The sequence below is a fragment of the Danio rerio genome, chromosome 1, assembly GCF_049306965.1.
Source record: "Danio rerio strain Tuebingen ecotype United States chromosome 1, GRCz12tu, whole genome shotgun sequence".
NCBI classification, from domain to species: Eukaryota; Metazoa; Chordata; class Actinopteri; order Cypriniformes; family Danionidae; genus Danio; species Danio rerio.
The window spans coordinates 41,259,214-41,283,662 of NC_133176.1; the positions used below are offsets into that span (position 1 = coordinate 41,259,214).

The 24,449-nt window shown below is 35.1% G+C and overlaps 1 protein-coding gene across 3 annotated transcripts; it reads left to right on the forward strand.

The window, feature by feature from the left end:
• Positions 1 to 307: 307 nt before the first annotated feature.
• On the forward strand, positions 308 to 24,413 carry galnt7 (UDP-N-acetyl-alpha-D-galactosamine: polypeptide N-acetylgalactosaminyltransferase 7). 3 transcript variants are annotated; one of them, XR_012400941.1, is made up of 12 exons: positions 308 to 776; positions 3,778 to 4,223; positions 8,148 to 8,314; positions 11,538 to 11,668; positions 11,755 to 11,834; positions 13,528 to 14,194; positions 17,348 to 17,465; positions 20,053 to 20,175; positions 20,409 to 20,627; positions 20,722 to 20,820; positions 21,406 to 21,534; positions 23,463 to 24,413. XR_012400941.1 is itself a non-coding variant. In XM_005159986.5 (12 exons), exons 1-12 carry the CDS (start codon positions 651 to 653, stop codon positions 23,598 to 23,600), a joined length of 1,959 nt encoding a protein of 652 aa, XP_005160043.1. In that variant the 5' UTR covers positions 308 to 650; the 3' UTR covers positions 23,601 to 24,413.
• The last annotated feature ends 36 nt before the right edge of the window (positions 24,414 to 24,449 follow it).

The window sequence follows — 24,449 nt, forward strand, 5'->3', positions numbered from 1 at the left end:
ACCTCTAAATGCTAAATAATGCACAGATGAATAGAGTCTTGTACCTTGTAATCCCTTCATAATTAAATATTGAACACGATTTGAAACAAATGTGCATTCATTTCATGATTAAAATAGTAAGAAATAATGAACAGCAGATGGTGATCACAAGAGCTAGTCATCCGGAAGCACGTATGGGTCTATTCTAGAACAATAGTAATAGATATGCATGCGTGGCACAAGGCGAGCTTCCTTGTGCAATGGTTGTGCGTGTAAACGCCCATAAACGCAAGAACTTGTGGAAGTGTCCGTTCCACGTCACCGCCCCGCACATCTCCACGGGCCTTTTATATGCTATCAATCATGCCGCACGTCCGTGTGTGTTCATTCACACATCCGTGTGTGTTTAGTCCTCATGGCTGCGTGGCGCACACACACGCAACTGCGGGCTTTTTTCATGTGACTGGCCTTTTCTGTGACTAAATCATAAAGAGGAAAGTGGGAGTTTAACTTAATAAAGGAGCAGAGGAGAGAGAGAAAGAAAACGAGAGTGAGAAGAAGGAGGGAGGGACTCGATGTGGCCATACAGGCTGCGGAGTGTTTATTTATTTGTGCAAGCTCACATTTTTCTTTCTGTTTTCTTATTTTTCAACTGATTTCCTCCCCCCAAAATGAGGTTAAAGGTTGGATTCATCCTTCGAAGTTTGCTGGTCATCGGCACATTTTTGGGGCTGGTTTTGCTTTGGTCTTCTTTGACACCGAAGGCTGGAGACGATAACCCGTTTGCTGGTGTAATGGTAAGCTAGGATGGTCGTTAGTTACCTTGACACGTTATTGTTTTCGTTCTGTGTGTTGTTATTTTTTTCACAGCCTGTGTTAGTATTCTGTAGGGTCTGCTAGCATGATGATTAGCATGCTAACTGCTGCTGTTGTCATGGAGATGAGCAGCGAGAACTGACCGATGAATTGTATCAGACCCTGAACGTTAATATTAATCTCGAAATATATGTCAATGTGTGCTTCAATAAACGGAGATATGTGTTTGCTAGCACGAACAGCTAATGTCGCTCTTTACATTCTCATAAGTAGCAAATTCAGCAAAAACCCGGAAGGTCGTTGGCTTGGGTACGTTACTGGTTGCTTGTATACACGCAGTATTAACATAACGTGCCATTATGTATCAATAATCAAAAAGCAGCTGGTTTTTTGTCAAATGAGATGATTTCTGGATATCTTACAGGATAGTTCCATGCTCTAGTACTTATTGTAGACTAAAGGGGTCTTCGAAATAATTTGGGGGTCGATAATTAACGGTAGACGTGTGAAAAAATATAGCATGCCCATAAAGATATAACGTTATGACATTGTTATGACGAGTAACAGTTACCTCAAAATACCGCGATTAATTATTTGTTATTGCGGCTTTTAGAATGCCTATCAAGAATTTTCAGATTGATGTAAGTTATTTGATGTGTTATAACATTAATACATGCTTGTTGAATATTAATTTAAATCTTAATCTCATCTATGATAGATTTTGATTGGAAATCTGATTTATTTGTAGGCCTATTGCTTATTAACACTTTAAACAAGGCTCTTATGTACATTAAAGTAAACTGGCAATTGCCTTATTTATTAAGGCAAGGCCATCCTCAGTATTCATATGTTTTAAATCAAAAGTTATAACTCTTGTTTATTAGAGCTGACTTTGAATGAAGTTCAGTTGTTATACTGTGGATCTTGATTAAACTTGTGAAAAAGCTATTATCACAACAAGACAGTTTGATAGCGTTCAAATGCTTGCAGACTGAATTAAAGGCTAAATATCTGCCGGATATAAATAGTGTCCAATGACACTTATCTGCTTTCAGAAGCATGGTTTAGTATGGGGAATGAAAGGGAGTGCACTCTTGACATATGGCACACTTGACAGCTTTCTATCACTTGCTGTAACAACTGTCTGGTTTAGTTTAACTTGTTATTGTGTAGATTCCTTTAGGTTTATTTACACTTCCCTTGAATAGAGGGTACATTATTTGTGCAGAGGATTTCTTGGTTTGCTCACTTCACCTCAGGTTGTTATTTACATAAAAGCCGCTTATGTAAATGTTAGCTGAAGTTTCCTGTAATGCTTTACATATTCACAATATTGCTGGCATGTGAAATAGTCATGAAAAAAGTCTGGCATTTAAAATAGTTACAACATATTGTTTTGAAACTATATAAGTAAATAAAATAAATACAATACAGCAAACTTATATATTATAGATGGAATATGACGCTTGCACTTAAACGAGAAATAATATTCACAAGCTAAAAAAAATATATGACAGTACAACATTTTGCTTGCACAAAACAATAGTTTTAATAACTCATTTCTAATAACAGATTTCTTTTATTTTTTCCATGATGACAGTAAATAAAATTTTACTAGATATTTTTCATGACTCTAGTATTCAGCTTAAAGTAAACGCTTAACTCGGTTAATTAGGATACTATGCCAAAATCACACATGTGGCAATTTCACATATTTCACATCCATAACGGAGAGATGTCACATCCATACCGAAAGCTTTTTTCCCATAAATGCAAAAATGTCAAACAAAATAAATCAATCATGTTTGTTCTATAGAGAGCATTGTTTCTTTTGGGTTGTGCAGTTTAATTCACAGAATTTCTACAAAGATTGTCTTATATCGTAAACTCCGAGACTTTTTTTGTCACATCCATAACGCATGCTTATTTCCCCCATTTAAAGTCTAAAAGTTGTTTACAGATTGATATTTTTCTGATCCTATAACTTTGTGGTTAGTTTTTTTTTTTTTTTTTGGAAAATATAAACATATTTCAATATGATGTTAGGTTGTGTATGATATGAGTTTTGTGAGATGTTTCAAAACTTCCTTCTGTAAAAAAAAAAAAAAAAATTAAGTCCAGTCCAGTTATTCTTGCTTTTTAGGCGACCAGTAATGATTTCGCAACAAAAAGATGTGGCACAACCTGAATGTGTACATATTTTTCGAATTATACTATTTGGGATTTTTACTTGCGTATGAACTGACAGTCAGAGGTAGGCCTGCACAATATATCGTTTCAGCATCGATAATGCAATGTAATCATTCACAATAGTCACGTTGCAGGATATATGCTTTGTTGAGTTTGTATTCTAATTCATCAGTTGCATGGGTTTTTGATACCTGCCATTTGTATAATGATTTTAAAAGCCTTCAGGTATACGAAACTGTACCATTTGTGACCTTGACAATGATTCAATTTATTGAATTGAGAAACAATAAAAATCCATTTCAATTGTATCTTTTTCTTGACTGTATTTATAGGTTGTTATGCATGAGAATACTCACAATGCATGCAAATACAGAAATGCACTGCAAATAGCACAGACCACAACAAAAATGTGTCAGGGACCCCAAAAATTTTATAGATTGTTCATTAGATTTTATGAAGATGCAATTGATCTAACAATATAAATTCTTTCCAAATAGAGATATAAAGTCATCTGATGACCATGTATTCATATCGCAATATATATCGCTAAATAAAAAAATATCGCAATGTTGAATTTTTCCAGTATCATACAGCCCTAGTCAGAGGGCGGGCATGCAGTATATTCTGTTTCACAAGTTTAGCAGCACTTTTTAACATGTTAATAATTTAATATATATATCATTTATATCATTTATATTTATATATTTATATCATATAAACATGTTATTAATATCTTTTGAACTTTCTGAAGCTCAAAAATTGTCTCACACATTTGTCTCATTTCATCAACAGGCAAGAGAGGCTGATAAACTCCCGCAGCCCAACCTTCCCAATAACAACGTTGCAGACCAGTTTAAGCCAGTTGTTCCTTGGCCCCATGTCGAAGGAGTTGAGGTCGATCTAGAGTCCATCCGCCAGAAGAATGTGGACAACCCAAACCCAGCATTCAAAGCCCAAAACCAGCAGAATGTCATCCAGAAGCAATATATCACTTTTAAACCCCACACCAATATGTACAGTGATCCTGTTTTGAACAAAGGGACTCTGGGCAACTTTGAGCCGAAAGAACCTGAGCCTCATGGGGTCCAGGGCGGACCGGGAGAGGGCAGTAAACCGTTCGTTCTGGGACCAGAGTACAAAGATGCGGTTCAAGCCAGCATCAAGGAATTTGGCTTTAATATGGTAGCCAGTGACATGATCTCTCTGGATCGAACTGTTGGTGACTTGCGTCATGAAGAGTGAGTATGAGAAACTAGTAACTCTGCTTTGTGAATGTATATGGGTGTGTGTGTGTGTGTGTGTGTGTGTGTGTGTGTGTATGGGTGGGTGGTTGCGGTTGTGGTGGAGTCTTCAGTTTTTGTTTGGCCATGTTTTGCATTGTTTTAAAAGGTTTTCTTTTCTTTTTTTTGATGTGTAATATGTTAAATATTAGATTCTAATTAAAATCTATATATTTTTAAGATTCTTAGACTATAGACAGTCAGGTCTGGCATGTTTATTTTCCAAGTTATTTTTAAGATCACACCTAGAAAGAGGAAATGATAAAGACACACCTTTTCAAACGAGTTTTGTCAGTGACGCATTACCTCTGTTTAGTCACATATTTTCTCATTTCTCTGTTTTCACTTCTTAACAACAACATAAAACTCCACTATCCTTCGTTTTGCACATGGTGGCATCATGATTACTAGATTTTTGTCATACATTGAAGTATCTTAGCATTTACAAATGTCAAAGGAACCTCTAAAAGAAACATTGTTCTGTATTTCAGTACTATAAGTCATATATGTTACACCTTTCACTTTATAGGAATGTTAGTTGCACTCTGTTTCTAATGTTCCAGACATGAAATAGGATCGGCATTATGCCCATAATTCAGCCACCAAAATGTTGTTTGGCCACGTCACAGCTGAGTGATAAGCCGCAGTCTCTCTCATTAACTCCCCTCCAAGCTGGAAAGCTGGATTATCTGCCTGAGACTGCTTTATGAATTCATACAGCTTCAGAAGTGACCTGAGGCTTTCACAACAGGTCAAGCTTTTTATTTCAGCAGTGTAGGTCAGCCAGGACACAAACTTCTTGTTTCTGAGTAGATAGCAATTGTTTCTTGTTTTACATTGGTATATATGCTTTACGCTTGTTATGCAAGAGCTGATACTACAGAATGCAGTGTTTTTATCATTAGCAGTTTAATCATTAGTGCAGTTTTACAGCATGTTTGTCAGTGTTGTTTTGGTTGGAGTGGGTCATACTGGCGGGCTTTAAAGTGACAAAAAAAGAAAAGAAAAAGAAAAGAAGTTGTACATTTACTAGCACTTACAAATGACTTCCTTTTAGATGAGGAACTTAAAAGAAAGTATTTTGAGAATAGCTTTTGTGTAATTGAAGTCAATGGTAACCCTCCAAATTATACTTATTTGCTCAGCAAGGTGATTTCAAAAAGTTCACCTTGTCTGTTGTTTGCAGTTTCTCTCTCCAGGACTTCTAAATCAATAAAAATGTCTTTGTACTTGTTAAAAATTGTTGTGGATACCTTTAAATTAGAGCTATGGTAAAAAAATAGTAGACAGATTTTACAGTAAATGGCGATTAATGCTTTACAAACACTGTTTATGCTACTTTTCTCGCAGCCAACTCCCTACAAATGCCACTTAAACATAAAATAATCTATAATAAAGTTAATATTGTGTTTACATTGTTCTTTGACATAAAAGCCAGTTTACAGTCAAAAGCACAAATTCACTTCCTTGTGAGCATTTAGGTTTATGGTTAAAACTAGCATAAAGCAGCACTATGCTGGAATCTAGGAATCATTTCAAGAGAGAATAGTGTTTTGTAGACTGCAGAATTGCATATCATGGCCTTTGAGATGCATGATGCTAAATATAATGGAATTAAGTCATGCTTTTTCATTTAACAGTTGCCAAATATATATTCAAAAATATTAAATCTTATCCTATGAGAGGAATCTGGAAAGTGTCAGGAACAATGGACACCATTGTTTTCTGCTGCAGGCAAGGTGTAAAGGTGTGCTACAGCTTATAAACTTAAAGTTGAATGATACTAGAAACCGAACACCTGATGTTTAGTGACGTTACAATTTTTTTGTTGGCGTGTGTGTGTGTGGCTCATTTGATCAGCTACGAGCCAGCCTGAGGGTATGTGACTTTCAGACCAGAGAGTTGTTTGGTCAGGTACATGTTTAACTTTTGTTAGAATTAATTATGATTTGACTATAATAACCTAATTATGTTTGTTCACTTGTATTAGTTTATTTCTTCGGCTAACAAAACTGTTGGTGAGTGTACACTGCGATACAAACTTCTGTCTGAAGATGTCAGCGTTTACTCACTTTGTTTCTTGGTCACGCTGTTTTGCTTTAGTTCATAATTTAGTCATGACTTCCTCATTAGAGTTTTTTTTTTTCCTGATCGCATATTAACAGTCAAGTTGTATAATTTTGGCATTTTAAATATGTTATCTTTGTTGGTTACTGCTTTCAAATACTGCAGATCTTTTTCATGTTGTAAAATTAGAAATGGCCTAGAACGCAAAGTTCCAGTTATTGTACTTAGTTTAGCACTTATACTGAGCAGAAAAGAAAAATAATCTTCCATATGTTTGTTTTTTTATAATCATCCAAATATATTAGTAAAACATATATTAAAGCTTCTGTAATACATATTAATAATACATTAGATGCATGCAAATGTGATTTTATTGATCTAAACTACTAACTTTAAACCACCATCAGTGGATTATGAGTTAAATTCAATTAAAAAAAGTGGTTAACATTACTTAAATAGACTATCATGTTTAGAATTTATTTATTGAATGTGTTTTGAAGACTACAATCACAGCTGTGGTGAAAGTTAGCTAGTTAAACGATTCTACAAACTGTTGTAGTCAACTTCTTAGCATCGTCCAGTATTAAAACTTGAAGGTATAAACATTGTGTCATTTTTAAATGAAAGACTAGTCAAGCGTTCTCTTCAAAACCCCAATTTTAATGCTCAAATCTAAGCTTGCATTCAAATAAAAACTCTCAAGGGAACTCGTGATGAATTAGCCATCTGAGTTGACCTAAAAATTGACTACACGACCAGACAGCTCCATTACCTCAAAGAATCTATGCTAAAATTAGCTAAAACATGTAACTAAATAGCATCCATCACAGTTTAAAAGAACAGTTAGCATTAGCGCTAAGATAGTGACAACATGTTTATGAGTAGTGTAGTGCAGCACACCAAGAACTCCAGCGAGATTTAACATCATGGGAGTGAGTTGCTCTACCAGTTGAGTCGCTTTACCGTGCCATGTAACACACAAGTTAGGACTTCTCACACATAAGAACACTGAAACATAAATCCTACATTAAAAAAGGCTAAACTTTTGTATTAAAACCAAAGGTTTTGCTTGCAGTGTGTTGCATACAGGATTTGTGTTTTATGTAGTGCTGGGAGGCGGGAGCTAAATATTCTGTTTGGTAGAACATTATGCATAAGTTTAATCCTGTATTACATTTATAGGCCTGTCCTGTTTACTTTAGGCAACAAGTGTTTTCTCAGTTTTTGTATTTTCTTACCTGCTCAAGCTTTTACATTATAATTTGTGTTTGCAATATGACAACTTGTACATATACTGATCTTTAGTGCAAACAACCCAACTGCAACCTGCAAACACAGCCAGGGTTTTTCTCAATATTAAGCCTGTTTGTGCATATACTTCAATATTTGCTCAAGTAAGTCTCTTATTGTGTTTTTTTTTCAGTCTCTATATATTTTTTAAATGACTTGTATCCAAACCTTCTTAGAATTATCATGTGGTTTGAAAAATCTAGTTTCACAATCACTCTATTTATAGAGAAAAATCTAACTTTAAATTTGATCATAGAAAGAGAATGAGGAAGTGTGACTAGGCATTGGTATTCTCTCTATGGAGGAAACCGTGTGCAAAGTTTCCTGTCTTATAAATGGCTTCCACAGGATAGAGTAGGATGCAAGTGTATAAGCATTTACCACTAATGCATGCTGAAGTGTGTGTGCATGTGTTTGCATGTGTAGTACAGACTCTGAGATTGAGTTGATAGATAGCATAGACCACACACACAAATAAAGTTGACTTCCTTTAAACTATGCTTTATAACTGTATGTTGTTTGCAGGTGTAAATACTGGAACTATGATGAAAACCTCCTCACCTCCAGTGTGATCATAGTCTTTCATAATGAGGGCTGGTCCACCCTGATGAGGACGGTGCACAGTGTCATCAAAAGAACCCCAAGGAAATACCTGGCTGAGATCGTCATGATTGATGACTTCAGTAACAAAGGTAGTGTAAGCATTGTTTTCATTGCTTCATTAATTACTGTGTAGATGGTGTATGTATGGACTGTGCGGTTAGTACTAATTGAATTCTGCATAAGGCTTGCATTGAAGTTTGTGCCAAAAAAAAGTTGAACGTTGCCACCTCTGAATCTTGTGGAACACCAAACAAGGAGACCGAGATTCCTGTAAGGATGGGTCTCAGCTCACCTTTCAGACATTGAACTTTCAGACAAGTACAATGCAAATATGAATGAAAGACGGGACAAAAATTCAATCCAATTCATCGTTATTTCTATAGTGCTTTTACAATTGAGTTGTGTAGATTGTGTCAAAGCAGCTTAGCAAAGAAGTTCTAGTAAATTGAAACTGTGTCAGTCCAGTTTTCACAGTTGAAGTTCAGTTTAATTCAGTTCAGTGTAATTTAACTTTCATTGCTGAACGTCTGAACACTAAAAAGCAAATCTATCAATGCACAGCTCCACAAGTCCCAAACCAAGCAAGCCAGTTGCCACACTGGTGAGGAACAAACAATTGATGAAAGTAAAGGAAAAAATCCTGAGAAACCAGGCTCAGTTGTGCATGACCATTTCTTCTCTAATCAAACGTCTTGTGCCAAGCTGCAGTCTGGGTGCCGGAGGCTAGAGAACGCTGAATGTTCATCATGGAGAAGCTACAGGTGTGAGTAGGTTACCGGCGGGTGTTCAGGCTGGCCCACGGGATCAATGCGGAGACTTGTCTGTCATTGAGGTCTTTCAGGAGTCTCATGCTCTCCACTCCTAAATTACCTCCACAGAATTTGCTCCGGATACAGCCTGGTCCATGATTATGGATACCTCTAGAAGTCCACTATGGTTGGCATCATCTTTTCACAGCTCTTGGATCAATGGTGCTACACAATGTCTAGAGGCCTCGGGATGAGTATCCCCAGGTGGAAATAGGGAACAAAGAAAATAATTAGTCCAAAAACATAACCGGACATGACTTCATAATATCATAAAAAGGAGCATACATGTATTTTTTTCTTGTCGTTATCATGATGCTGCCTTATATAGTGTACATGTGTGTACCTATTTGTGTTTTACAAGGGCACAAAATTGTATAATGACAAGGGTATGGCCTGTAGTTGTACTTAAGGTGGTTTACAAGGACATGCCTTGTAATTCAAAACACTTAAACATTATACTTGTTAGTATTCTGTGATGATTGGGATTATGGGTAGGGTAAGGCCATACAATAAACTGGTTTTTCATTCAACATACATTATATATATATATAATATATCAGGGGTGGCCAACCCTGTTCCTGGAGAGCCACCTTCCTGCAGATTTTAGTTGCAACCCATATCAAACACACCTGCCTGTAATTATCACGTAGTGTTCAGGTCCTTATTAATTGGTTCAGGTGTGTTTGAAATGGGTAGCAACTAAAATATGCAGGAAGGGTTGCAGAAACAGGGTTGGCCACCACTGATATAGTATATATATAATGTATCTTGAATGTAAAACCAGTTTATTGTATGGCCTTACCCTACCCATAATCCCAATCATCACAGAATACTAACAAGTATAATTTTTAAGTGTTTTGAATATATATTGATATATATATATATATTGATAATCTTTTGAGGTGAACAATTAACGTGCTTAATATACTTTAAGAATTTTCTCTTGGTTATCTTGACTTAAAATCAGATAGTTAAAGTTAAAACATTTAACTTAATACATCTTAAATCATGAGAAGACAATAATTCCTCAACAAAAAAAAAAGACTTTTCTATCCTTATTTGTCTTGCCAATTGGCCCTCAGTCCTGTAAATACTGTGTAATTTGCATGTTCTGGCTGTTTTGAGTTGTCACCTTCCTTCAGCAGTTACTGGTTTTTCAGGTTTAGTGAAGTGAAGAATGGCTTGAGTTTTTGAGATCTCTCTCAGTGGTCTATTTGGCGTGCTTAAGGGCACTTTTGTTTCTCCACTAAGCACTTTTATCTTAGCTTAGCATAAATCATTAAATCACGTCAGACCATTAGCATCTTACTCAAAAATGACCAAAGAGTTTAGATAATATTCCCATTTAAAACTTGACTCCTCTGTAGTTACAGCATGTACCAACACAGACATTCTAACTGATGGGGCTGGGGACCATTTTCAGTCGCTGCATAAAATCATTGCTCTTTCTGCAGCCCAGGAATGGCAGCAACGTCTTTGATTGTTATGCTGGAACAAGAGTATAGTTCCTAGCCATATAGGAACTTTCAAGTCATGAAACAACCTTTTATTTTCCATTGTCTAGTATAGAACGTTACTACTAAGACTTCATTCATTCATTAATTTTCTTGTCAGCCTAGTCCCTTTATTAATCTGGGGTCGCCACTGTTGAACGAACCGCCAACTTATCCAGCACGTTTATACACAGCGGATGCCCTTCCAGCCGCAACCCATCTCTGGGAAATACAGAAGACTTCAATTAGGAAAATTTAAACTCTTTGCTCATTTTTAAGGGAGATGCTAATGGTCTAATACGATTCAATGATCTATGCTAAGCTAATCCCGAGATCAGCTGAATGGATTAAAAAAATGTTAAAATGAGCCTGACTGTTTCTTTAAATAAAAGAGGCACATCTTTGCCACAACCTGTTGGCAGTCTGCCAAAAGACTAATGCTGGCTGCTTGTTCATTAATAGGGGGCAAGCAGGTTGTTTCTGAATAGAGATCATTACTCTTTAAGAGATCGCTCACAAGGGAACAGTGAATAAATGCGGTGCTGCAGACTTGCCCGATAAGAATCGATAAAGGGTGTATAGGCTCAGAATGTTTCATGCATTTAGTAGTAAAGGTCAGTAAAACTTTGTTCATGCCGCACGCAGTTTCGATTTGTTTTTCAAATACAATCTTTAGGGCTGACTGTCTGCACTGTTATTCTGCAAGTGACCAAATTGGATCTGCTTGCTCAGGCAAAATCAATGTCTGCCTGGTTGCAAAAGCAAATGATGTAGGTGTGAGCAATATGCCAGTAACTTTGTTTTGCTATCAATAGCAGACAACAAAAAGTACGAAGTGCAGACCCAAATACCTCTGCTTATGTTAGATCTCTTATTCTTCATCACTAGTATGCTTCTTAATAGAAAACACAGAACTGTTCAAAACGAATAAATGAACGAACGAATGAATGAGTTTTTGAGGCTTTAATAGTGGACAAAGTCTAAAGTGTTTATATGTGTTCTCTGTTTAGCTCACCTTAAAGAGCGGCTGGAGGAGTACATAAAACAATGGAACGGGTTGGTCAAAGTGTTCCGCAATGAGAAGAGAGAGGGTCTGATCCAGGCCAGGAGCATAGGAGCCCGCAAAGCCACTTTAGGAAAGGTTTGGGCCTCAATATCAATGTGCTGATTTTTGATTCCACGTAAATGCACCCATCTGCTTGTCTCACACTGTTTATGCGCCTTCAGGTGCTGATCTACCTGGATGCACATTGTGAGGTCGGAGTGAACTGGTATGCCCCGCTGGTGGCCCCCATTTCAAAAGACAGGTGTGAAGATGCTCTAGGCTGGTTTTGTGCATGCTGAAAGACTCTGAGAATACATTTATCATTAAATAATTTTAAATCTAGTTTAAAATATGACACATTGACTTCATGTTGGTTTCGTGAAACCTTCGTAGCTTTAAATTTGTTTTTATTACTCTAAAAGTTTACAACAAATGATTGATTATTAAAACTGAAAGACTGACTATATATTCACATATACACTACACTACTACTTGGTGTCAGTTTTTTTCTTTTCTTTTTTTTCCATGTTTTGTTTTTTAAAGAAAATTATTGTTCATCAAGGTGGCATTTATTAAAAGTTTAAAAAAATGTTCAATTGTTAAATATTTATTCAAATTTGATTGTATGTAGTTTTAAATGAAATTATTACTCCACTCATTGCTTTTATTACTATTACCAGTAATAATAATAATAATAATAATAATATTAATAATAATAATATTAAAATAATAATAATAATAATTAATATTAGAGTGTTTTCTGTAGGATCATGTGAATTCGCCTTTAAAATCTTTGGAATAAATTAATAAATTACATTATAAACTACTTTTAAAAAGTTATTTTATAGTGCGATAGCATTTCACAATTTTACAATTAGGACTGTATTTTTGATTAAATGAATGCAACTTTGGTGAGCAGGAGAAGCTTATATATATACTTTAACTGTAAGGTGAAAATATTTTATAGAAATTATTTTACTCATTTAAATGAGTGTATATTAATTATGTTAATATATGTTATACACACACACACACACACACACACAAACGCACACAACTGAAGTCAGAATTATTAGCCCCCCTTTGAATTTTTTTCTTTTTTTTTTTACATTTCCTGAATTATGTTTAAAAGTATATCTGATTTTTTTTTTCTTCTAGAGAAAGTCTTATTTGTTTAATTTTGGCTAGAATAAAAGCAGTTTTTTAATCTTTAAAAAACATTTTAAGGTCAAAATTAGCCCCTTTAAGCTATATTTTTTCCAATAGTCAGAACAAACCATTGTTTTACAATAACTTGCTCAATTACCCTAACCTGCCTAGTTAACTTCATTAACCTAGTTAAGCCTTTAAATGTCACTTTAAACTGTATAGAAGTGTCTTGAAAAATAACTAGTAAAATATGATTTATTTCCATGATCATTCAAAGATAAAATAAATCAGATATTAGAAATGAGTAATTAAAACTATGTAGAATTGTTTAGAAATGTTGTAAAAAAAATTTCCATTAAACAGAAAATGGGGGAAAAATAAACAGGGGGCTAACAATTCTGACTTCAACTATATGTTTATATTATCTACATTAACATGATCTCATTATAAACAATACTTCTTCATTTATTTAATTATTAATGGATTTTCCCCTTAATTCTGTGTAACTATTCCTGTTTTTTTTACTCTGCATATTGTTTTGATCACGACTTGATATGATTTCTAGGTGTTACTTTACAGTAAGCTTTTATGAATTACATTAAATTATTGTATAATACTTATTAACATTAATACAGACTGTAAAATACCTCCATTTCCTCTAATACCTCTTTTAACAACGCATAAAAATATTTTTTAAACTTTATTGTGAAAATTTACCCTTCTCCCCCAAATACACAGGTAATGTATTTTTTGTTTTTATTTTAACCTTAATGTATTGTTAATACAATGTTGTGTTAATGTTGCAGAACGGTCTGCACAGTACCGTTGATAGATTACATAGACGGCAATGATTATACCATAGAGCCACAACAGGGTGGGGATGAGGACGGTCTGGCGCGAGGCGCTTGGGACTGGAGCCTCCTGTGGAAAAGGGTTCCTCTAAGCAGCAGGGAGAAGGCTAAGAGAAAGCATAAGACCGAGCCCTATCGGTAAACTTCCCTCCCTCCATAAGCATGAACATTAAATCCATTTTGTCTCTCTCTTGTTTTGTCTCCCCCACCCCGTGTGTGTGTGTGTGTGTGTGTGTGTGTGTGTGTGTGTGTGTGTGTGTGTGTGTGTGTGTGTGTGTGTGTGTGTGTGTGTGTGTGTGTGTGTGTGTGTGTGTGTGTGTGTGTGTGTGTGTGTGTGTGTGTGTGTGTGTGTGTGTGTGTGTGTGTGTGTGTATGCGTCCATGTTTGCTTGCATGGACGTCTCCCTTGCCTCCCCTCTGTCCTCTGTGGCCATGTTCAGAACGGTGTGCACAGTGCCTCTCATAGACTCTATTAACGGCAAGACTTACACCATCGAGGCCCAGGGGGGCGGGGACGAGGATGGCTTTGCCAGAGGAGCATGGGACTGGAGCATGCTTTGGAAACGCGTGCCTCTGGGTAGCAAGGAGAAGCAGAAGAGACTAACTAGAACTGAGCCCTATCGGTAATTTAAAGCCATAATCCTGAGCTGATTAGGGCTGACCACAACACGCATAAGCGGAGGGACCCGGTCTCTCTCTTATAAAGTTTGGTGGTGGTCTGCTTGTCTTTGTTGCTTTAACAGTTCAGCTCCTTTAATGCTCATTAGAGACTTCCTGCAAGCGTACTAACTGCTTTGAAATGGTCATAAAGCAATGAAGTCATTTAAATAAATGACTTCATATATTATGACTCATTGAGCTGTTCTGATTAAGTCAACACCTGAACTACTTGAATTTAAAAAGCGTCAATCCTCGTTTCTGCTTCTCTTTGCATGCAGTCTTGCCTTCTAACTAATCTAGTGACTTGGCACATGCTTACCAAGAGTGCGTGTTCTTAGTCTTTGCCTAATCTTCACATTATGCTGATTTCTGTCCACTTCCTTGCAGTCTTTTCAAGCTGAGGTTTACTAAAAAAAAAGACACAAAAATGTTAGCAAAAAATATGAATGTCTTTATGGTATCTCTGCATTTTGCTAATTGTTTTGTGTCTTTTTTGGCTTTGTTCATGTTACAGGGAAAATCTGTTTAGCCGCTTTTCCTAGCATGTTCCATGCGGTAGTCTGGGTAACGTTGAAAACAGTAGATTTTGCCATTGGTTCATGTGTGTGTGTGTTGTTATGTACATATACATATTAGGGCTTGGGTTGGATCAACATTTTATTTCATAGTATGCAAACGTTTATTTTATGGTAACCATATCATTCATGATGTAGTTTTTAAATTACATTAGTTATTCCTGAAAATATATAACAAATAAGCTTTAATATTGAAGAAAAGACTTTATCAGTGACACGGTGTCTCAGTGGTTAGCACTGTCACCACTGCAAGAAGACCACTGGTTCGAGTCCCAGATGGGCCAGTTGGCATTTTTGTGCGGAGTTTGTATGTTCTCCCCGTGTTCGAGTGGGTTTCCTCTGGTTTTCCCCACAGTAAAAATACATGTGCTATAGGTGAATTGGGTAAACAAAATAGGATGTAGTGTGTGTAAATGTGAATAAGTGTTTTCCGGTACTAGGTTGTGGCTGGAATGGCATCCGCTGCATAAAACATATGTCGGAATAGTTGGTGGTTCATTCCGCTGTGGAGGCCCCTGATAAATAATGGCCTATGCCAAAGAAAAAAAAACGAATGAATGAATATAGTAAACAAAATATGAATGTAGATAAACAACCAAATCCACTGTACATCACGTTTCACAGTTTTATGTGGACAGACCCAATTAGTAAAAACATTTCAAACTAACATCTTCTCACAGATATAAAATATACCCCAAGTAAAAAGAAAAGAAAACTTAAATATGAAAATATAAATATGTAAACACTTTAAGGAAGTATCTTTTTTTTTCCTCAAAAATACAAAATGTAAAGAATTAAGGTTATTTTGTAAATATTAAACTAAGTGATCATTTCTTGTTGAAAATATAAAGCAATTGGCAACACTCAAGTCTCACACCTTTCTCAGCTTCATGCATGCTGTATGTGAGCTGGCCATGCATACTAATTTACGTTTTGCTTTATACATGAAGTAAAAAATTGTTTCATTCAATGGTAGTAATATATACCGTCATACCACCCAGCCCTAATACATATATACTGTACATGCGAACACACAGACACGCTTGAACTAGAATTTTTAAAAGGTCCTGTTCACACATGGGTGCTTTGTAATTTATACATTCAAAAACTATATACAATATTCTAAAAAATATATAAATAATGGGTTGTTTACATTCTGAACTCCACTTTTATCACTTAAGGAGCTCATCACAAATGTGATTTGGAAGTAGTTTAGCACTTTTTTTTTTTTTCAAATAACGAACTATGAAAACATGTAAGGTTATAGGTTATCACCACTTTATTTTCAATGTTACCCCGTGTACATTTTGAAACATTTTAGAAATGGGGCTAAATGCTTAGCAACTGGAAGTCAACTGGGTTCTTATATTCCAGTCCCTCCAAGATTTTGTGATACAGCAAAGACAGAAGGTAAAGTTAAATCAAGCAAGTGTTACAAAAATTAAAGGAGCTTAAAGTTTTTTTTTTAATTGACATGAATTTCCCTCATTTTTGGCAGACTTTGATGCGTCATGTGACGTTATCTCACTTCTCATTGAGCTAAAGTACACTATCCACAGATAAACATTTAGTTGCTATAAATTGGACAAATAGCAATTTAGAGCTGTTTTTAATTGCACTGTAAAAATTTATTAATTAGCAGTTTTCCATATTTTTTTGATTCATGATTTTATTTTCCTTGTTTATTCATGCATTATGGGACTTTTCTTTCAACAAATTTTAACCTTGAAAAGTTCAGAAAAGGGACATTTATAAACATTTTTCAATAGTTCAAAGTGGTGTATTGTCTGGTTTGGTGAATATTACAGTTCAAAGACCTTGAAATAAACTTCCAGTACATTTTCTGACTTCTCTATATATTATTTCATATACATAATATTTATAATATTTCAAACTACTAAAATGTCAATAAACGTCGATTTGTGATGTCTTTAACGTCATAATTCGAAAGAGCAGAGTTCAACATCCCATAATGCAACTTAGTCGTAAATAAACACTTGTGAATCTCAAAATACGGAAACTGTCAATTAAAAGATATTTTCTTATATGCATTATGCATATACATACATTTTGCGAATGTGTGTAATTGTTTTTGTATTTAAAAAAAAAAATACAATTCCACAAGATCTGCTGCCAAAGCCACTGCAAAATCAGTCACTTTAGGCTCCAAAAAAATGTGAATGTCCTACAAAATCTTAAAAGGACTGATATTTGCAAGATTACAAAATTATTCCTCCTTGAACATAAATGTTGTTTTAGCATTTAGCAAGGAAATGATATCAAACTGTTGAGGAAACATACGATTTGATTAACTGGGATTTAAAAATGGCTCCGAGTTAACTATTTTGAGTACACTTGTGTGTGAACAGGTCTACTGAGTTTTGATAAAACACACAAAATACATTTTGATTGACAAAACTGAATGTATTTCAGATTTGTACCACCTGTCTGAACAAGGCCTTGTCTCTTAATGTTATGAAATAGTGTATCATGGAAGAAAAAAAAGGTGAAACATTCTTGACAGGTGAATTTGTGTGTCAGGTCTCCTGCCATGGCTGGAGGGCTGTTTGCAATTGAGAGAGAATTCTTCTTTGAGCTGGGTCTTTATGATCCAGGCCTTCAGATCTGGGGAGGTGAAAACTTTGAGATCTCATACAAGGTAAACTTTTTTGTATAAGTGTGTTTATTTTCCAGGTTAATCCTGTAAAAATTCTTTACAGTTTTATTTTTCAAGATTCAATTTGATTGGTCACACCTATGTAATTGGCAGTTACTTGTAAATAATGACTATTTTGTTTGCAGCACTTTAGAACTGTATGTGTATATCCTGCTCGAATGTGTAGTCGTGTGTGTTCTGCCTTGTCAGCTGATCATAGTGATATGGATAGGTTTGCATAAGCTAAATTTGCCGACATGTTTACATAATCAAAAATATGCAGTTATGATATTTGGATTTTTCAACAAAGTACAATTGAGATTATATTTGAAAAGAAAACACTCACATCACAATATAGACTAGCTCTTTCTGCACATCATGAAGATTGTATCTGTCCATCACATAGTAATAAATTTACCAGCAGCTAGGTAGTTTGGTAAGTCTTATTTTTGCATTGTTTCCAGCCATTAACAAACTAACAATAAAAAGACAATATGTAGGGATTATCATGCTTAACCTTTTTTAATGTAACAAAACATGTAGTAATAATACAATAATGTTAGACATTTGCTAATATTCGATAATTCAATATAACGTGATGATGAACATGCACGATATTGATATTGTGAGCATTTCAATATACTGTAAATAATTATGTATTACTTAAACTTTTATAGTGCCTTTATAAAGATTGTTTAGATTGAATTGTATTGGCAGTGGCTGTTCTCGCTGTAAAAAGTGATTATTCACTTTTAAAAAAGTAAGTAAATCTGTTGCCTTAAAATTGACAAGTTTACTTAAGAAAAATAAGTAAAACCTTTGTAACTTGAAACTGTTAAGTTGATTTAACTCAGTGTTTCCTCTAAGCTTTTTTTTCAGCTGTGGCGGCAGGCCTTTTACACAGATCTACCAACTAATGTTCCCATAGTGGTGTTTATTCAATGACAGTATAAAAAGTGAAAGTGCAGTATAACAAGTTGAGATTGCATTCATGTATTACGAGCATAAGAATCTCTGCTTGCACGCCGCTTTTCCTCTGTTTTGCACAACTCATTGAACACCCCCTCAAATATACGCTGCTCAAGTGCAGGTTTTGTTGTGCACTCTGAAATAAACACTGCTGAAGTAACAAGTATGTCTCCAACATTTATTAGAATTGCTAGGAATATATATGAATGTCTCCAACAGACCTACAGGGCGGCATTAATGCGTCCTAAAGTAAAGTGAAACGGCTATAAACTTCAGCAAGATAAAGTCATTGTATGCAGAAAAACTGTGTTAACTGTAAGCTGTGTTGTCTTACGCATCACCCACCTGTCAGTCAGTCAGTATGTAAACTTAAAGGGTTAAACACATAACGCACAGTATTACTACGGTGACAGAAAAGTTATACTTCACTTACTTTATAATTCACTTACCTTTTAATATATTTGGTGCAATCTATAACCCTCTATTAAAAAAAAAATGGCTGAATGTTTTAAATGAGAAGCTATAATGTAGCCGTGCCAAAATAATTTTAGTGTGTGGCCCCGCCATAGAAGAATGAATGTAGCGGAAACCATGTAACTTAAATTTTATAATTATGCAAGTAGTTCATTTACTTATTTTTAAAGCAGCGTGTTTACTCACTTTAAGTACAGTCAACTACTTGTTTCAAAATCAAGAGTTTAATCTCTTATTTTGAGTAAAGTCAACTAATAATTTTAGTGCATCACTGCAAATGCTTAAAGACTTAAAATAGTATGTAATCTGCTCATTATATGCTTAATATATCAACACAATTCTTGAGGTTTTTAAAATAAGTTATTTAAGTTCAATCCACTTACTTTTATATAAAAAAACAATTAAGTTAACTCAATTGATTTGTGTTGAGACAACATAAAGGGATTGTGTGGAACCCTGCATTTTACAGTGTACGTCACTGAAAATTCTGCTTATATATATGTTTTTTTTTTTTATCCGTTAAACCTGTACTGTAAAGCTTAATTTCAGAACATCAGTTAATTTAACTAAAGTCAATGTAATAACTACATAAGTAAGCATTTATTAATCTGAGATGATGGCAATGCCTAATAACATGTTAAAATCAAAGGTTTTTCAATTGTTTTATTAACTGGACATAACAACTAATACAATTCTGTTATATATTTTTCATTTTTAAATTAAAGTATAACTATAATATGCCAATTTCTCATAGTGTATATGAATGCATTAATGTTTAATAATGAGTATTTATTGAAAAGTGTTATCTATTGTTTAAATTGTTTGTATACAATAAAGGAATACGATAAGTATTTTTTTTTAATCCTCTTTAAAGTAACCTTTTTCTTTCTTTCTTTTTTTTTTGCAGCTCAGGTCAATATTGTGATAATACAGTATATTGTGATAAAAGCTTGAGCAAATAAAAGCTTCACAACAAGAAAATTTGATACCAGAACAAGCCTAAATAATGTCAGGCAGTTCTTATCAAAGGATTGTTAGTAATGCCTCTTTTAGATGAAGTGCCCAGAGCAACATATTTGGCTAACTTGAGCGGTTTATTTGCACATGGACACTTTCTGAATTCCTGCCATGTGTATGTCCCGTGTAGATATGGCAGTGCGGTGGGCAGCTTCTGTTCGTGCCATGTTCACGGGTGGGGCACATCTACCGTCTGCAGGGCTGGCAGGGAAACCCACCTCCTGCTCATGTCGGCTCATCCCCAACACTTAAGGTTAGCTAAGCTCCTTTCTTTTTATAATTGCATTTGATGAATCTTAAAACAAAGCGGTGTTTGCACTCAAAAATCTTAATTATTTTATGTTCAATCTACTTAAATGTGTAAAAACAATTAAGTTAACTTAATGGATTTGTGTTGGGAACAACATGAAGGAATTGTGTGGAACCCAGCATTTATTACTGTGTACTTGACTTTAACCCTCACTCTGCTTTATCGGCTGCATGTAGAACTATGTGCGGGTGGTGGAGGTATGGTGGGATGATTACAAGGACTATTTCTACGCCAGTCGGCCGGAGACGCTCACACTGGCCTATGGGGACATCAGCACCTTGAAAAAGTTCAGAGAGGAGCATCGGTGCAAGAGCTTCAAGTGGTTCATGGAGGAGATTGCCTATGACATCCCTCTGCATTACCCATTGCCTCCAAAAAATGTCGAATGGGGAGAGGTGAATGCATGATGATTTTATTGATACGAAAGAAACTGGTTGTGGTGATGGTGTATGTTGTGGCATTTATCTTTATTTTTATATTGTTTAATAGATTCGTGGGTACGAGACCAGCTACTGCATTGACAGCATGGGCCACACTAATGGTGGCAATGTGGAGATTGGGCCTTGTCATAGAATGGGTGGCAATCAGGTAAAAGGAATCATTTTAGCAAGAGAACGGTTAATTAGATTTTTTTTTCAGACTTTTTTTCTGACATTTGTTGCATAAACAGTTCATATACAGCCGTCCTGTTGAATTGTAATTCTATTATGCCTATTCTATTATTTATAGTTTTAATGACTAATTTCTTATAACTGATTTCTTTTACGTTTGCTATGATGACAGTACATTTTATTTCACTAGATATTATTCAAGGTACTAGTATTCAGCTTAAAGTGTGATTTAAAGACTTAACTAGGTTAATTATATTAATGGCAATTATGATTATGGTAATTATGCAAGTCATTGTATAAGGATGGTTCTGTAACCAATCAGAAAAAAAAATTGATTAAGGGGCTAACTGTATTGACCTTAAAATTCTTCAAAATTTTTAAGTTGCTTTTATTCTAGTCTAAATAAAACTTTAAACTTTCTCCAGTAGAAGGAAAAAACATTATAGGAAATATTGTAAATTATTTATTGCTCTGTTAAATATAATTTGGAAATATTTGAAAAAGTGAAAAAAAAAAAAATCCCAGGAGGGCTAATCATTTTGATATCAACTATGTTTCCCAGCTCTTCAGAATTAATGAAGCTAACCAGCTGATGCAGTACGACCAGTGCCTGACAAAGGGGGGAGATGGATCTGCTGTCATCATAACACACTGTAACTTGAACGAGCACACAGAGTGGAAATATTTTAAGGTATGTCAAAGCAGATATCAAACCTTTTGTATTACAGCCTTGGTCTCTAATCAATAAAAACAAATGATATCAAAAAGCAATCATAAATGCATCGACGTAACATATATTGCTCTAAATTTTTTGTCATTCAGTGTGGATTTAAACTTTTTTTTCGACTAATTACAAAGTTGGGTGACATGGTGGTTAGCATTGTTGCCTCACAGCAAGAAGGTCACGGGTTCGAGTTCCCAGTGGGGCAGTTGGCTTTTCTGTGTAGAGTTGCATGTTCTCCCCATGTTCACGTGGGTTTCCTCTGGTTTCCCCCACAGTCCAAAGACGCACAGTATAGGTGAATTAAATAAACTAAATTGGCTGTAGTGTATGAGTGTGTGTGAGAGATTGAGTATGTATGGGTGTTTCCTATCACTGGGTTGCGGATGGATGGGCATCTGCTGCGTCCCTTTAAGGCAAGTCATTTTACTCGGCGGCCATCTTGGAAACACCTTTTGTGCAGTATACTCAGGCATTCTGTTTGATTGGGGAAACATCAAATTCTTCAAAACTGCTTGCCAAACTTACCATGGAATTTCATATTAGGAATCACCAATAAAATTAAACAACAACTGTGTCTAGTTTCATTTCTAAACATCCAAATCACACAAAATCTGCAGAAACTCGCTTGTGGTCCAAGCCCCTCACCCGGAGTATCGTCAGTCTATAGCGATCGATGATTGGCTCCTGTACTAGAAGATGGGCTTTATTCGCTATAAAGCGATGGATGATTGGATCCTGTACTAGTAGGCAGGGCTTTATTAACCATTTGACTGTAACACTTTTCCCCATTTAAAAGAAACAAGTGACATGTCTTGTGTATTCTATTTTATAGTCTTTGGTAAAATATATGCTGAAATAGGTAGTGGTTCATTCTGCTGTGGCAACCGCTAAAATGGAGAATAAGCTGAAGGAAAATGAATGATAATTCCATAGTAAGTGTAAGAAACTACATTTACATGACAACTGAGTTTCTACTGGCAGAAAATGCTACCTTTTGAAAGCCAGACTAGCATCGCCTTCACATAAATTAATCATTTAAAAAATGACATTACTGTCTTAAATAATACAGCAATATCATGTATTTTTTTGTCTTTTTCTATCTAATCTATTGTCTTTTTTTAACAACATTGTCTGAATGGGGAACTGTATGAGAAAAGAAAGCCTTTCTTTTAAATTCATTGATATTGTGGAAATATACCTTCAGTTATAATCAGTCAGGCATATACAGAAATTGAATTGTAAATGAAATTTTCAATCAGTTTCAAACTGAATTATCAAACAGTTCAGGCTAAATTTAATTCAATAAAAATGCACAATAGACAGCAACAGTAGATTTCCTGAATTCAAACCTTTATTTTTTGAGGTTAAAGTTATCAATTTATTGGATGCTTTTGCTAAATTTATCTATTTGTATTAATTTCATTTAACTTATTTTTTTAAATGATCAAGTTCATATTTAGGGTGTGTGCAGTAAAGAAACTACTTTTACCCTTGGGCTTGTACAGAAAATTTGTAACCAAGTTATCAGTATATGCTCTTATTCTTAAATTATTGCATCTATCTGCAGGTTTTCAAATAAATGTGTGAACATTTTGTTTGTGTAGATAAAAGTAATAACTTTATACCATCACTTTTAATATGACTGTTAAGTACAGTTTTTATTTCAGATTTTCAATTAAAGTTCTTCACAAAGTTTGTGATGTGATTCATCTTGTTGCTGGTTAATTTAGTTCTTGGTGGCTTATAGTGTTTTAACAAACAAATCTTTTGAAAATTACTATACAATATTAACGTTAAAAATACTTTTGCAACCAGTGCTGCTGATTTAAAACAGTTCATGATGCCTCACTTTTGTGGATGTTTTGCTCAACTTTTCTACTTCTGCCTTTTCATAGGATCTACACCGATTCACACATGTACCTACAGGAAAATGCTTGGATCGCTCTGACGTCCTGCACAAGGTCTATATAGCAGACTGTGACAACAGTAAGAGCTCGCAGAAGTGGGAGATGAACAACATCGTGGCAGTATAAGAGCCATGCTCAAAGTGCTTCAAGGATAAACACTGACTACAGCAACAGGTTTTGCCAGTATACATGTGACTAATGAAGTTCTAGTCATCGCCAGAATAACTCTGAACTTTGATCATAAACTTTTTTTGTTTCCTCCATTGAAGACTGTTTACATCGGGTTGTCCCCACAGTGTCCATCGCATGGGTCTTTCATTGGAATCCTGGATTGGAGGGGGTCTACCTAACAGAATGTGTTTTCCCCCCTTTCAGAGAATGTGTGCTGAGATAAATGATCTAATACCACTTTTGTTGCTGCTCCTTTATAAAGTACAGGTTGTCCATCAAGTACTGGGATGCATATATTTTTTTAACACTGGAACTTTGTTGTGTTTGAGATGACAACCTGCCACTTGAACTATTTTTGTCTTTGGCACAGTGGCACATTTTTTGTCCATATTTATGGAAAAAGAATGGGAGTTGAGAGTAAAGGGAAACGGGGACAAAGGGTTAGCAATGAAAAAATACAATTATTTTTGTCTACAGCATAAAATGTTTGCTTGGTTGGGGGAATAGATGTTTACTACTTTGTGAAAATCAGTGATTGTTTATAATACTCTTGGCCAAAAAAAAAATCGAGTAAATGGAGCAAAGTTCTGATTTAAGGGCAAGATTGATTGCAATGAGTACATTTTTTTGTTTGTTTTGTACAATGTAAATACGATCATTTATAAATTAACATTTTGAGATATGGTGGGCTTCCCAATGAAGGTGTAAATATATCTAACTTATACTGGCTGTTTTCTCAAGAAAATAAATGAAACATTTTTACTGGTCTGTTAGTTTTTTAATGTTATTGGTTTAGCACAGGGG